This window comes from Chlorocebus sabaeus, unplaced genomic scaffold, assembly GCF_047675955.1.
Source record: "Chlorocebus sabaeus isolate Y175 unplaced genomic scaffold, mChlSab1.0.hap1 unalloc_scaffold_1007, whole genome shotgun sequence".
In the NCBI taxonomy this organism is placed as follows: Eukaryota; Metazoa; Chordata; class Mammalia; order Primates; family Cercopithecidae; genus Chlorocebus; species Chlorocebus sabaeus.
In genome coordinates, this window is record NW_027326755.1 from 2,592 (window position 1) to 17,874 (window position 15,283).

General features: G+C 44.7%; 2 protein-coding genes across 4 annotated transcripts; both read right to left on the reverse strand.

Annotated features, from left to right (window-relative positions):
- Positions 1-778: 778 nt before the first annotated feature.
- On the reverse strand, positions 779-5,601 carry LOC140710929 (G antigen 10-like). 2 transcript variants are annotated; one of them, XM_073013926.1, is made up of 4 exons: positions 5,504-5,601; positions 4,384-4,472; positions 3,779-3,902; positions 779-995 (listed from the first exon to the last, which is right to left on the reverse strand). In XM_073013926.1, the coding sequence occupies exons 2-4, from the start codon at positions 4,462-4,464 to the stop codon at positions 871-873; spliced, it is 330 nt and encodes a 109-aa protein (XP_072870027.1). In that variant the 5' UTR covers positions 4,465-4,472; positions 5,504-5,601; the 3' UTR covers positions 779-870. The 2 variants fall into 2 exon arrangements, with proteins under 2 accessions (XP_072870027.1, XP_072870026.1); XM_073013925.1 differs by lacking the exon at positions 779-995 and having other exon boundaries at positions 3,548-3,902.
- Positions 5,602-9,790: 4,189 nt separating this feature from the next.
- LOC140710927 (G antigen 10-like) lies at positions 9,791-14,601 on the reverse strand. Of its 2 annotated transcripts, XM_073013924.1 has the most exons (4): positions 14,504-14,601; positions 13,396-13,484; positions 12,791-12,914; positions 9,791-10,007 (listed from the first exon to the last, which is right to left on the reverse strand). In XM_073013924.1, exons 2-4 carry the CDS (start codon positions 13,474-13,476, stop codon positions 9,883-9,885), a joined length of 330 nt encoding a protein of 109 aa, XP_072870025.1. In that variant the 5' UTR covers positions 13,477-13,484; positions 14,504-14,601; the 3' UTR covers positions 9,791-9,882. The 2 variants fall into 2 exon arrangements, with proteins under 2 accessions (XP_072870025.1, XP_072870024.1); XM_073013923.1 differs by lacking the exon at positions 9,791-10,007 and having other exon boundaries at positions 12,560-12,914.
- Positions 14,602-15,283: the final 682 nt, after the last annotated feature.

The window sequence follows — 15,283 nt, forward strand, 5'->3', positions numbered from 1 at the left end:
GTTTCATGATTTGGAATCAACACATCATGCGAAGCAGATGATCTCTGTATCCCATGCATTCGATGCAACGGGATCAGAGTATGAAAGAACCAGAAGGGAAAATGGTTTTCAAATCTCTGACTTCAACTCACTATTTTCATAAGAACTAAAGACAGGTTTAGAAGTGAAAGGACTCACTCAGCATCTCGCCAAGGCTGTGAGAGCTGGTACTAGAACCCGCATCAGTGCTTCGGCATTTTTCACACCAAGTGATGGGTGTTACAAATGTGTTATGTATTTGTTAAAAGCAGATCTTTACAAAAGCATCTGAAAACTATGAGCTATTGGTTCAAGGATTTAGACTCAAATCTTCATTCAACATGGCTTTGACTCAGTTTGTTTCTATATCTGACAGCCTATCAGTCGGGTGCTGGGGCCTGAACTACGTTTCAAATAACCTTTCTATATAAGAACTCTAGTATTACAGAGGCAGTACTGTTACCTCTCTGCTATTAAAAATATAATGCTGGGTCGGGCTCCGTGGCTCTCGCCCGTAATCCCGGAAATTTCAAAGGGCGAGGCACGTGGATAACCCAAGGCCAGGAGTTCGGGACCAACCTGTGCAAAGGAACGAAACCCCCATCTCTACTAAACATATGAAAATTAGCTGGGAACGGTGGAGCACGTCTGTAAGCCTGGCTACTCGGGAGGCACACGCAGGAGAATGACTTGAACCCGGGAGGCCGAAGTTCCAGTGACCGAGGTGGTACCACTGCACTCCAGCTTGGTCGACAGAGCGAGACTCTGTCTCAAAAAATAACTATTATTATTATAATATGATACTGTGGAAACAGACACCCTACGATTTGCATGTCTAATGGATTGCCTACCTTATTCAGGCCTTTTCACCTCCTCTGGATTTGGCAGGCTCATCTCCTGGACATCAGGACCATCTTCACGCTCATAATCAGTCGTCGGGCGAACCTCTTCCTGGCTCTCAGCTTCAGGCTCTGGCCCTTGAAAATAAAAAATACATATCAATTTAAGCAGTAAAACATAAAATATCAATAAGAAAATAATACTCATGCTCTCTGTGTTATTATATCAAAGCTTTAGCTACTATAATGATAGATGTGTTGATAAGAATCCCACGAACATTATTTCAGCAGTCTGTTAGCAGAAAACAGGAAAACAAGGTGTTCCAAATATTACCCTCTTCCTTTCCGAAGACTGCCCTCAGACAACTTTGTGGCCTCCTTTGCTCTTCTCTGTTATTCTACTTCTGATTGTCCTTACCTCATCAAATGACTCAAGGCTGAAATCCTGTCTCTCACAGCACTTACACTCCTAGCACTTAGACTCTCCTACGGCCTGAGTAGCCACCAATCAACGCGAGTTGAAAAAAGGTCTTTAAAAAATACATGAAAAAGCCCAAACTGCAGAACATTCTGCAAACCAACTGGTCTATCCTCTTCAAAAATGTCCATATCATGAATGACAAAGAAAAATTAAGGAAACATTCCAGATTAAAGGAAACTAAAAACACCTGAAAAGCACATGCAAGACGTGATCCTGAACCGGACTCTGGATCAGAAAAAGAAATCCTATCAATAACACTATCTGGGCCGGGCGTGGGGTCTCACGCCTGCAATCCAAACACTTTGGGATGCCAAGGTGGGCAGATCAGGTGAGGTCAGAAGTTCAAGACCGCAGTGGCAGGCGCCCGTAGTCCCAGCTACACGGCAGGCTGAGGCGTGAGAATCCCTAGAACCTGGGAGGTGTAGGTTGCAGTGAGCCAAGATCGCACTACTGCACTCCAGCCTGGGCAACGGAGGGAGACTCCGTCTCAACAAAGAATAACGAAAGGAAGAAAGAAGTTGTCTAGGGAGCTGGCAAAATTTGAGTATGCACTGCGTATTAAATGACTGCATTTTCTCATTGTTAAATTTCCTGATTTTGATCTTTCTGCAGTGATGATCCAAGAAATGACTTTCTCTTTGTGCTGACGATATACACACCCTCAAGTACATAGGGGAAAGGACCATGATACCTGAAACTTTATCTAAACAAGTCAGCATTAATAACAGTAAACATATATCCGCGTGTGGGTGTTTGTGAGTGTGTGGGCAGCCGGGTAAAAGAGGGAGGGAAGAGACATGAAACGTACGGAGAGAAAGCTATTAATAATTGGCGAATCTAGGTGAAAAGTATATGAGTTCGTTGTACTATTCTTGCAAATTTTCTATAAATATTATATCTTGAATATAGACAGAGTAAAAATTTTAAAGAATATATGACAACTACACTGAAGTTTAGGAAGAGAGGAGGTTTTCTTTTGATTGTGGTAAAAAATACACATATCCTCAAACTTACCGTCTTTTTTTAAGTGGTACGGTTCACTAAGGAGTTATGTCTGCAACATTACCAGCCACTAGGCACAAACTTCGAATCTCTGTTTTCCTATACCATGAAACCTTGATTTATTTACTTCTTTGTTTGTTTGTTTATTAGCAATGAGGTCTTGCTGTGTTTCCCAGGCTGGGCTTGAACGCCAGGGCTCAAGCGATCCTCTCACCTCAGCCTCCCAAGTAGCTGGGACTATGAGTGCACAGCGTTCAGCCCAGCTTGAGACCTCTCTCCTAAATGACAATCTGAGGATAAACCACAGGACATGCATAATGCTTATATTCAGCTGTAGAGTACCAAGAGCACTGTGCATCACCTAAGAAATCGGAAGTCTACAACATGGATAGGATTTCAGTTACAATTACAATGTCAATTTCTGAAGGACTGATTAGCTGAATGGATTTGAGGACTACAGAAAATCTTACAGTCACAACACCCATTACCTACTGGGGTAAACAGAAACTTAACTTTGTTCAAACAAAGTTATATTTAGGTCCGAAGGTCCCAAATGTAATATTCCATAAATGAACCCCGTGAAGAACAAAGCACCAAATATAACATTGTTTGTGAATCACACAAGATATACTATCCCGCACTTAGAATAAGGGAGTGGGTGGACAGCAAGTAATGGGCATTGTTATCAGTCATATTCTAGAAACTTTTAACAATGAATCCCTGGAATAATCCATGACCTCAGTTACATAAATGTTTCCTTTCAAAACATTTTATCTTGGAGAAATTATTTCCACCTCATGTTAACCCCAGGATAACTCCTTTTCTGCTTTTCCAACCATAAAAGGACTTAATCACCTCCTAAAAGCCACTTAGAAAATCACTAAACCAGCTACCTGTATGGCAGTATCCTCGTTTATCCAGCTTTTATCAAACGTACCATATAAAAATATCAATCAAAGGAAACGGTGGCCAACATTCAGTGACTCAGTTTTTGGAGCTGCTCCTGCTCCTCTCAACTGGGTCTCTTCTTGGGCCAGTACTAAGCTACCTTACAGTAAAGCATTTGAGTTTTAAGCATTTTCAGCAAAATCTTTCCTTCTTTATAGCAACACAGATGATAGGAAGACACAAACCTTGGAACAAAGTACAAATTGTGTATTCACCAGTCAAGGGTTCTCGGATAAAACACAATCCCGGCACCTCTATTCTCTCATTCATAAAGTCGAGAAATTTTATCATAGTGAGGGATTTGCCTAAGCTAAGCTGCAAACTACATAGCCTCCTGGCTTTTCCAGTCAATTTCAGGCATTCTTTCCATTGATTTCTTTCCTCCTGTTCCCGCTATGTGACAATGCATAACACACACACACATGCACACACGCACACGCACACACACAGACACACACACCAGCGGGCATTCTTCTTCCCTTTCCATCACCTTGCCCTGCAGATGCTCCCTCATCCTCTCCCTCCTGAGCAGGTGCAGGATCCTGACTTTGAGTTGCTGGTTCCCCTTCTTCAGGTTTTGGTGGTTCCACTTCTTCATCACTGAACTGCTCGGGCTGGGGAATATGTGTGGGTGTGCAAATAAAGAAAAAAAAAAAAAAAACAAGTTTTGCTATTGATACAAAATTTTACATATATACACAGAATACATAGCTGTTTCTGATCATAACTAAGCCTAAAGACATTTCTCCAACTCTATTCTCTATGGCCAAGAAGGTTACTCTACCCACAGGGAGGTTACTGTGAGAAAAGTGACGCACAAGGACTTTGGAAGCTATTATACTCTGTGTTGGAATACATGTGTACGATCCGTCATTAACAAACAAAGCATGAGAAAGAAGTCATGGGCAAAAGCTGAAGAACACGAGAGGAAAAACAAAAAATCCTCCACAATCAACGTTTCCTTCATCAGACGCCATAATCATGTTTTATCAGCAGGAAAGACGTTTCTCAGCATTTCCATACTAATGCAACAACACTATCACAAAAATTAATTTCTGCTAATAGAAAACATCGAATTAACGTTTAAGCGCTCACCAGCATAGGCCCAATCACTTCAGGAGGCTCTACATAGCGTCTTGGCCTACGCCGATAGGTCGATCTTCCTCGCCAACTCATATTTCACACTGAAAACAGACAACCGTGATTGGGAACATGCGCTCCAGAGGGCTGCCATATTCGATCACTTCCATGGATCAATGTTAACTTGTCGTTTTAATTTTGAAAATACTGTCAAAATAAGTCCCAGAGTTAAGCATACGTGTGTACATTTTCTAAGTGCCTACAAAGCCATTTATGCTGGCCAAGCTGGCAGAGCAGTCATCTTAAGGCGTGTGGCAAGAGGCAGAGGACATTTTTTTCTAAATTTCTTTTGGACCGCGGTCTCGCTGTGCTGCTCAGGCTGGAGTGCAGCGGCGCCATCACAGCTCACTGCAGCCTCGACCTCCTGCTCAAGGGATCCTCCCGCCTCTGTGTCCCGAGTAACTCGGACTATAGGCGAGCGCCACTGTGCCCCGCAGATAGAGGTCATTTCTGATGAGGTTTAGTTTCACAAGCGGACTCCCCACGAAAACATTAGTGAATCGCAATTCCCGTGATCGCTGCTTTGGGCAACTCCCGCTTCCTAGAGCCATTCACCCCCTCTCACATCAAGTTTGGTTGCACCACACTGCCTCGCCCACTCCTTCCCACTTTTCCCAGACCTTCCATGGCGTATGTGAGACCTTGCAGTGCTTCTCACTCAGGCGCTCCACACTCCACACCGCTGGGGGGCGCTCACCAGGCCGTAGCCTTCCCAGGTGCCAGGTTCCTTCTTTACCGCCCGCCTTGCCCCCACCGGGCACCCTATTCAGGATCTGCCCTGTGTCGTTGGAGGATCTCGGCACCTCGGGACTTCCATCCCCCAAACGGCACTCACCCCATCTTCACCTGAGCCCCTGACTGCCTTCCCTCCCGGCCCACCTTCCTCCCTGTCCAGGCCCCCTGACGACCACAAAGTCGATGGTGGCATAGCAGCCTGAGAAGAGAAGGAGGACGACCTCGAGGTCCGTCTCCCTCAGAGGCCACAGACGAGGAAGCGGGATCCACCGGACCCACCGAGGCCCTCTTCACCCTCACTCACACTTCAGCCCCCGGGATAACTGGCCTGCAGACCTACCAGACGAATCTCAGTAGGGGAAAAAGAGTCCGGATGGCAAGAACGAGACCGCACAGCCTCACAGCTCCCTGGCGTTCTTCACGTGGGCTAACGGGCAGGGCGGAAGACGCCCAGTGAACATGCGCACTGAGACGGGGGCCCAGGGAGCATGCGCGGCTGTGGGCCTGGGCGGGCTGCCCTTCCCAGCCCAATGCCCCAAACCCCCGGTTCCCATCCAGTGAGGATAATAGAATCCAACTGCCCTTTGCTGTTCCCTATGTTTCTGGGACTCAAATACCTCAAGTAGTGCTCCCCTCAAAACTCACTCGATTTTCAACTGAACTGACCCCCGACACACACACATACACACACATACACACACACACACACACACACACACACACACCCAGGGTCCTCTCTTGCCGTGGCCCCACCATGGGGACAAGAGCCACGGTGACCCACCTGGGAAGACAGGTAGACCACATGCAAAAACAGCAATAGCAGTCTACACCAAAAAGAAATTGTTCAATGTGAACAAGTCACAGAAAGAGACTGAAAAAAAAAATGAATACAATCTCTAGGACCTGTAAAGAAATACTAAAACGATAGCTATCATTTGTAGCATCAGAATCACAGAAGGAGAAGTGACGGTATTAGGGAAACGGGACAGCCAGAGTGGCACCATGTGAAAATCAACTCCGTCTTGAAAATAGCAGGATACACAGTCCTACCAGTCACAACCCATGGTCCTAAGATGTTTGGAGTTGAGAAAACAGACGAAAGGTACCTCCAAGGACATGCTCCCACAGCAGCGGAAACTGCAGGGTTCCCAACACCCATAGCAATATATGCTTTCAACATAATTATGCTTTCATGGACTTACACACGGGTAAGTCAAGGATAGTTGTCTTTAAATCAACAGAATGATAAATTTCATCATGCAAGTCTTTGTCCCCCTGCACAAAGGTACAGATAAGTTTAGTCTTTGTATAGATAAGACCCCTATAGAAGAAAAACCTGATCAGGCCAAGTCTCACGCCTGTAATCCTAGTATTTTGGGAGGCTGTGCTGGCCAGAACACCTGAGCTCAGGACTTCCATCGAGACCAGCCTGAGCAACATCAGAAAATGTCATCACTACAAAAAACAAAGAAAAAGCCATCAAAAAATTACCTGGGCATGGTGGCATGTACCTAGACTCACAGCCACTCAGGAGGCTGATGTGGCAGGATCGCTTCAGCCCAGGAGGTCAAGGCTGCAGTGAGCTGTGATAACACCACTGCACCCCAGCCTGGATGACAGAGTGAGACCCTGTCTCAAGTTTTAAAAATTGAACTTAAAAACCTACAATCTTATCAATCGAATTCACCATATTAACAGATGAATGGGAAAGAATGCTGTGGTAATCAAAATAGATGCACTGTTTGATGAAACTCAACATAGATTCAAATGAATACGCTCAGCATATTTAGAACAGAATGGAATGACTTACTCTGAAGAAGTCCATCTACAAAAAAAGGACAGTAAATATGACGGTGAAATTGTGGAAGTTTTCCGTTTCTCATCAGGGATAAGACAAGGATGTCCACTATCACCATGGTAACAGGTGGGTCTGCACAGTGCCATAAAATCAGAAAAGGAAATAAAACTCTTTACAATGGCAGCAACAGGACTGGCGCAGAGGCCCACGCCTGTAATCCCAGCACTGTGGGAGGCAAGGCGGGTGCATCACTTGCACTCAGGAGTCCAAGAACAGCACGGGAAACATGGCAAAACCCCGTCTCTACAAACAATACAAAACGACAAAGAAAAATAAATGGCAGAAACAAAATTGCTCTTATTGAAGGATGATATGTTTCTGTATGTTGAAGACTGAAAATGATCTAGAAATAAAACTTTTAGAATTCATAAGCATATTTCACAAGGCTGCTGGATAGAAAACCAATATATAAGAATTATGTCTCCGCCGGGCATGGTGGCTCACGCCTGTAATCCCAGCACTTTGGGAGGTCGATGTGGGTGAATCACGAGGTCAGGATTTCAAGAGCACCCTGGCCAAGATGGTGAAACCCTATCTCTACCAAAAATACAAAACTTAGCGGGGCGTGATGGAGGGCGCCTGTAATCCCAGCTACTCAGGTGGCTGAGGCAGAGAATTGCTTGAATCCCGGAGGTGGGGGATGCAGTGAGCAGAGATCGCGCCACTGCACTCCAGCCTGGGTGACACAGCGAGACTCTGTCGCCAAAGAGAAAAATGAAAGAAAGATAAAAGAATGATGTCTCTACATACCAGCTCAAACACTTAGAATATAACATTTCAAAGAATGATACATGTCTCACAGCATCAAAAAGCTAGAAATAAAGTTCACAAAAGATGCGCAAGACTTCTTTGCAGAGGGCTGTAAAGCTTTATTGGGAGAATTGTAATGAACAAATTTCCAACATAGGAGCAGCCTGCATCATTTCAGCGTGTCTTCTTTTAACACTGTCATTGCTTTTCACCTGTAACAGAAACGTAACAATTGGGAACATGACTTAGCAACAGATTATTTAAATGACCCTAAAGGCATACAAAACACACTACAGTTTGGATTTTATTAAATGGAATAGAAACAAAACCCAAAGGGTGATCCTGTGTCTTACATCCAATTAAACCTCTCTATACACTTTGAGGACAGACCTGCAGAATTTAAAGGTAATTTCTTCCCTAAACATCCAGTGCTTCCTTTCAATTCAAAAGCACTTACAATTCACAGTCAGCAATTTGGAAAACACATGTGTAAAACATACTTCAGTTGATTAGTCAGGAAGTACTAAAGTCATGGTCTTTCAACTTTAAATCTGATCAATCCATGTCTCTAAAGCTGAAACTTCCATGTAACATTTGATATGGTGAGAGATGATTATAACACATATGTGTCGACAGTCTTATTAGAAATGCTGGCTCATGAAGACTGACAGTGCGGCAGGCAGCGTGCATAGCACAGGCATCTTACTCACACCCATGCTGAGCATCACTGACCTACATGCCACAGATGATAGGAACTAACCGGTCTCTCACCAGTTGATAATTTCATCACTCAAGGTTTCCGTGAGGAAAGATTTTAAAAGCAATTGTTCATTAAAAGCCAGACAAACCCAGCCTGGGCAACATAGTGAGACCTCATCTCGACAAAAAAAATTTTTTTTTTTACTTTAACAAAAAAAAAAAAAAAAAAACAACTTAAGGCACGGTGGCTTGTGCATGGACTTTCAGCCACTCAGGAGGCTGAGGTGGGAGGACTGCTTTACCCAGGGAGCCAGAGGTGGCAGTGAGCTGAAATCACACCACTGTACTCCAGCCTGGGTGACAGACTGAGACTCTGTCTCAAACAAACAAACAAAGAGGAGGGAGAATTCACAATTTGACAAGATACTACGATAGGTATTCAGCTCTCCACACGGAAAAACTAGGATGAAGCAGAGTGACCGCTCACTTTCTTAGGAGCAATGAAATCTCAATTTAGAGATTTTCAGATGACTCAGGCCAGGGTTTCATGATTTGGAATCAACACATCATGCGAAGCAGATGATCTCTGTATCCCATGCATTCGATGCAACGGGATCAGAGTATGAAAGAACCAGAAGGGAAAATGGTTTTCAAATCTCTGACTTCAACTCACTATTTTCATAAGAACTAAAGACAGGTTTAGAAGTGAAAGGACTCACTCAGCATCTCGCCAAGGCTGTGAGAGCTGGTACTAGAACCCGCATCAGTGCTTCGGCATTTTTCACACCAAGTGATGGGTGTTACAAATGTGTTATGTATTTGTTAAAAGCAGATCTTTACAAAAGCATCTGAAAACTATGAGCTATTGGTTCAAGGATTTAGACTCAAATCTTCATTCAACATGGCTTTGACTCAGTTTGTTTCTATATCTGACAGCCTATCAGTCGGGTGCTGGGGCCTGAACTACGTTTCAAATAACCTTTCTATATAAGAACTCTAGTATTACAGAGGCAGTACTGTTACCTCTCTGCTATTAAAAATATAATGCTGGGTCGGGCTCCGTGGCTCTCGCCCGTAATCCCGGAAATTTCAAAGGGCGAGGCACGTGGATAACCCAAGGCCAGGAGTTCGGGACCAACCTGTGCAAAGGAACGAAACCCCCATCTCTACTAAACATATGAAAATTAGCTGGGAACGGTGGAGCACGTCTGTAAGCCTGGCTACTCGGGAGGCACACGCAGGAGAATGACTTGAACCCGGGAGGCCGAAGTTCCAGTGACCGAGGTGGTACCACTGCACTCCAGCTTGGTCGACAGAGCGAGACTCTGTCTCAAAAAATAACTATTATTATTATAATATGATACTGTGGAAACAGACACCCTACGATTTGCATGTCTAATGGATTGCCTACCTTATTCAGGCCTTTTCACCTCCTCTGGATTTGGCAGGCTCATCTCCTGGACATCAGGACCATCTTCACGCTCATAATCAGTCGTCGGGCGAACCTCTTCCTGGCTCTCAGCTTCAGGCTCTGGCCCTTGAAAATAAAAAATACATATCAATTTAAGCAGTAAAACATAAAATATCAATAAGAAAATAATACTCATGCTCTCTGTGTTATTATATCAAAGCTTTAGCTACTATAATGATAGATGTGTTGATAAGAATCCCACGAACATTATTTCAGCAGTCTGTTAGCAGAAAACAGGAAAACAAGGTGTTCCAAATATTACCCTCTTCCTTTCCGAAGACTGCCCTCAGACAACTTTGTGGCCTCCTTTGCTCTTCTCTGTTATTCTACTTCTGATTGTCCTTACCTCATCAAATGACTCAAGGCTGAAATCCTGTCTCTCACAGCACTTACACTCCTAGCACTTAGACTCTCCTACGGCCTGAGTAGCCACCAATCAACGCGAGTTGAAAAAAGGTCTTTAAAAAATACATGAAAAAGCCCAAACTGCAGAACATTCTGCAAACCAACTGGTCTATCCTCTTCAAAAATGTCCATATCATGAATGACAAAGAAAAATTAAGGAAACATTCCAGATTAAAGGAAACTAAAAACACCTGAAAAGCACATGCAAGACGTGATCCTGAACCGGACTCTGGATCAGAAAAAGAAATCCTATCAATAACACTATCTGGGCCGGGCGTGGGGTCTCACGCCTGCAATCCAAACACTTTGGGATGCCAAGGTGGGCAGATCAGGTGAGGTCAGAAGTTCAAGACCGCAGTGGCAGGCGCCCGTAGTCCCAGCTACACGGCAGGCTGAGGCGTGAGAATCCCTAGAACCTGGGAGGTGTAGGTTGCAGTGAGCCAAGATCGCACTACTGCACTCCAGCCTGGGCAACGGAGGGAGACTCCGTCTCAACAAAGAATAACGAAAGGAAGAAAGAAGTTGTCTAGGGAGCTGGCAAAATTTGAGTATGCACTGCGTATTAAATGACTGCATTTTCTCATTGTTAAATTTCCTGATTTTGATCTTTCTGCAGTGATGATCCAAGAAATGACTTTCTCTTTGTGCTGACGATATACACACCCTCAAGTACATAGGGGAAAGGACCATGATACCTGAAACTTTATCTAAACAAGTCAGCATTAATAACAGTAAACATATATCCGCGTGTGGGTGTTTGTGAGTGTGTGGGCAGCCGGGTAAAAGAGGGAGGGAAGAGACATGAAACGTACGGAGAGAAAGCTATTAATAATTGGCGAATCTAGGTGAAAAGTATATGAGTTCGTTGTACTATTCTTGCAAATTTTCTATAAATATTATATCTTGAATATAGACAGAGTAAAAATTTTAAAGAATATATGACAACTACACTGAAGTTTAGGAAGAGAGGAGGTTTTCTTTTGATTGTGGTAAAAAATACACATATCCTCAAACTTACCGTCTTTTTTTAAGTGGTACGGTTCACTAAGGAGTTATGTCTGCAACATTACCAGCCACTAGGCACAAACTTCGAATCTCTGTTTTCCTATACCATGAAACCTTGATTTATTTACTTCTTTGTTTGTTTGTTTATTAGCAATGAGGTCTTGCTGTGTTTCCCAGGCTGGGCTTGAACGCCAGGGCTCAAGCGATCCTCTCACCTCAGCCTCCCAAGTAGCTGGGACTATGAGTGCACAGCGTTCAGCCCAGCTTGAGACCTCTCTCCTAAATGACAATCTGAGGATAAACCACAGGACATGCATAATGCTTATATTCAGCTGTAGAGTACCAAGAGCACTGTGCATCACCTAAGAAATCGGAAGTCTACAACATGGATAGGATTTCAGTTACAATTACAATGTCAATTTCTGAAGGACTGATTAGCTGAATGGATTTGAGGACTACAGAAAATCTTACAGTCACAACACCCATTACCTACTGGGGTAAACAGAAACTTAACTTTGTTCAAACAAAGTTATATTTAGGTCCGAAGGTCCCAAATGTAATATTCCATAAATGAACCCCGTGAAGAACAAAGCACCAAATATAACATTGTTTGTGAATCACACAAGATACACTATCCCGCACTTAGAATAAGGGAGTGGGTGGACAGCAAGTAATGGGCATTGTTATCAGTCATATTCTAGAAACTTTTAACAATGAATCCCTGGAATAATCCATGACCTCAGTTACATAAATGTTTCCTTTCAAAACATTTTATCTTGGAGAAATTATTTCCACCTCATGTTAACCCCAGGATAACTCCTTTTCTGCTTTTCCAACCATAAAAGGATTTAATCACCTCCTAAAAGCCACTTAGAAAATCACTAAACCAGCTACCTGTATGGCAGTATCCTCGTTTATCCAGCTTTTATCAAACGTACCATATAAAAATATCAATCAAAGGAAACGGTGGCCAACATTCAGTGACTCAGTTTTTGGAGCTGCTCCTGCTCCTCTCAACTGGGTCTCTTCTTGGGCCAGTACTAAGCTACCTTACAGTAAAGCATTTGAGTTTTAAGCATTTTCAGCAAAATCTTTCCTTCTTTATAGCAACACAGATGATAGGAAGACACAAACCTTGGAACAAAGTACAAATTGTGTATTCACCAGTCAAGGGTTCTCGGATAAAACACAATCCCGGCACCTCTATTCTCTCATTCATAAAGTCGAGAAATTTTATCATAGTGAGGGATTTGCCTAAGCTAAGCTGCAAACTACATAGCCTCCTGGCTTTTCCAGTCAATTTCAGGCATTCTTTCCATTGATTTCTTTCCTCCTGTTCCCGCTATGTGACAATGCATAACACACACACACATGCACACACGCACACGCACACACACAGACACACACACCAGCGGGCATTCTTCTTCCCTTTCCATCACCTTGCCCTGCAGATGCTCCCTCATCCTCTCCCTCCTGAGCAGGTGCAGGATCCTGACTTTGAGTTGCTGGTTCCCCTTCTTCAGGTTTTGGTGGTTCCACTTCTTCATCACTGAACTGCTCGGGCTGGGGAATATGTGTGGGTGTGCAAATAAAGAAAAAAAAAAAAAAAACAAGTTTTGCTATTGATACAAAATTTTACATATATACACAGAATACATAGCTGTTTCTGATCATAACTAAGCCTAAAGACATTTCTCCAACTCTATTCTCTATGGCCAAGAAGGTTACTCTACCCACAGGGAGGTTACTGTGAGAAAAGTGACGCACAAGGACTTTGGAAGCTATTATACTCTGTGTTGGAATACATGTGTACGATCCGTCATTAACAAACAAAGCATGAGAAAGAAGTCATGGGCAAAAGCTGAAGAACACGAGAGGAAAAACAAAAAATCCTCCACAATCAACGTTTCCTTCATCAGACGCCATAATCATGTTTTATCAGCAGGAAAGACGTTTCTCAGCATTTCCATACTAATGCAACAACACTATCACAAAAATTAATTTCTGCTAATAGAAAACATCGAATTAACGTTTAAGCGCTCACCAGCATAGGCCCAATCACTTCAGGAGGCTCTACATAGCGTCTTGGCCTACGCCGATAGGTCGATCTTCCTCGCCAACTCATATTTCACACTGAAAACAGACAACCGTGATTGGTAGAGGGCTGCCATATTCGATCACTTCCATGGATCAATGTTAACTTGTCGTTTTAATTTTGAAAATACTGTCAAAATAAGTCCCAGAGTTAAGCATACGTGTGTACATTTTCTAAGTGCCTACAAAGCCATTTATGCTGGCCAAGCTGGCAGAGCAGTCATCTTAAGGCGTGTGGCAAGAGGCAGAGGACATTTTTTTCTAAATTTCTTTTGGACCGCGGTCTCGCTGTGCTGCTCAGGCTGGAGTGCAGCGGCGCCATCACAGCTCACTGCAGCCTCGACCTCCTGCTCAAGGGATCCTCCCGCCTCTGTGTCCCGAGTAACTCGGACTATAGGCGAGCGCCACTGTGCCCCGCAGATAGAGGTCATTTCTGATGAGGTTTAGTTTCACAAGCGGACTCCCCACGAAAACATTAGTGAATCGCAATTCCCGTGATCGCTGCTTTGGGCAACTCCCGCTTCCTAGAGCCATTCACCCCCTCTCACATCAAGTTTGGTTGCACCACACTGCCTCGCCCACTCCTTCCCACTTTTCCCAGACCTTCCATGGCGTATGTGAGACCTTGCAGTGCTTCTCACTCAGGCGCTCCACACTCCACACCGCTGGGGGGCGCTCACCAGGCCGTAGCCTTCCCAGGTGCCAGGTTCCTTCTTTACCGCCCGCCTTGCCCCCACCGGGCACCCTATTCAGGATCTGCCCTGTGTCGTTGGAGGATCTCGGCACCTCGGGACTTCCATCCCCCAAACGGCACTCACCCCATCTTCACCTGAGCCCCTGACTGCCTTCCCTCCCGGCCCACCTTCCTCCCTGTCCAGGCCCCCTGACGACCACAAAGTCGATGGTGGCATAGCAGCCTGAGAAGAGAAGGAGGACGACCTCGAGGTCCGTCTCCCTCAGAGGCCACAGACGAGGAAGCGGGATCCACCGGACCCACCGAGGCCCTCTTCACCCTCACTCACACTTCAGCCCCCGGGATAACTGGCCTGCAGACCTACCAGACGAATCTCAGTAGGGGAAAAAGAGTCCGGATGGCAAGAACGAGACCGCACAGCCTCACAGCTCCCTGGCGTTCTTCACGTGGGCTAACGGGCAGGGCGGAAGACGCCCAGTGAACATGCGCACTGAGACGGGGGCCCAGGGAGCATGCGCGGCTGTGGGCCTGGGCGGGCTGCCGTTCCCAGCCCAATGCCCCAAACCCCCGGTTCCCATCCAGTGAGGATAATAGAATCCAACTGCCCTTTGCTGTTCCCTATGTTTCTGGGACTCAAATACCTCAAGTAGTGCTCCCCTCAAAACTCACTCGATTTTCAACTGAACTGACCCCCGACACACACACATACACACACATACACACACACACACACACACACACACACACACCCAGGGTCCTCTCTTGCCGTGGCCCCACCATGGGGACAAGAGCCACGGTGACCCACCTGGGAAGACAGGTAGACCACATGCAAAAACAGCAATAGCAGTCTACACCAAAAAGAAATTGTTCAATGTGAACAAGTCACAGAAAGAGACTGAAAAAAAAAATGAATACAATCTCTAGGACCTGTAAAGAAATACTAAAACGATAGCTATCATTTGTAGCATCAGAATCACAGAAGGAGAAGTGACGGTATTAGGGAAACGGGACAGCCAGAGTGGCACCATGTGAAAATCAACTCCGTCTTGAAAATAGCAGGATACACAGTCCTACCAGTCACAACCCATGGTCCTAAGATGTTTGGAGTTGAGAAAACAGACGAAAGGTACCTCCAAGGACATGC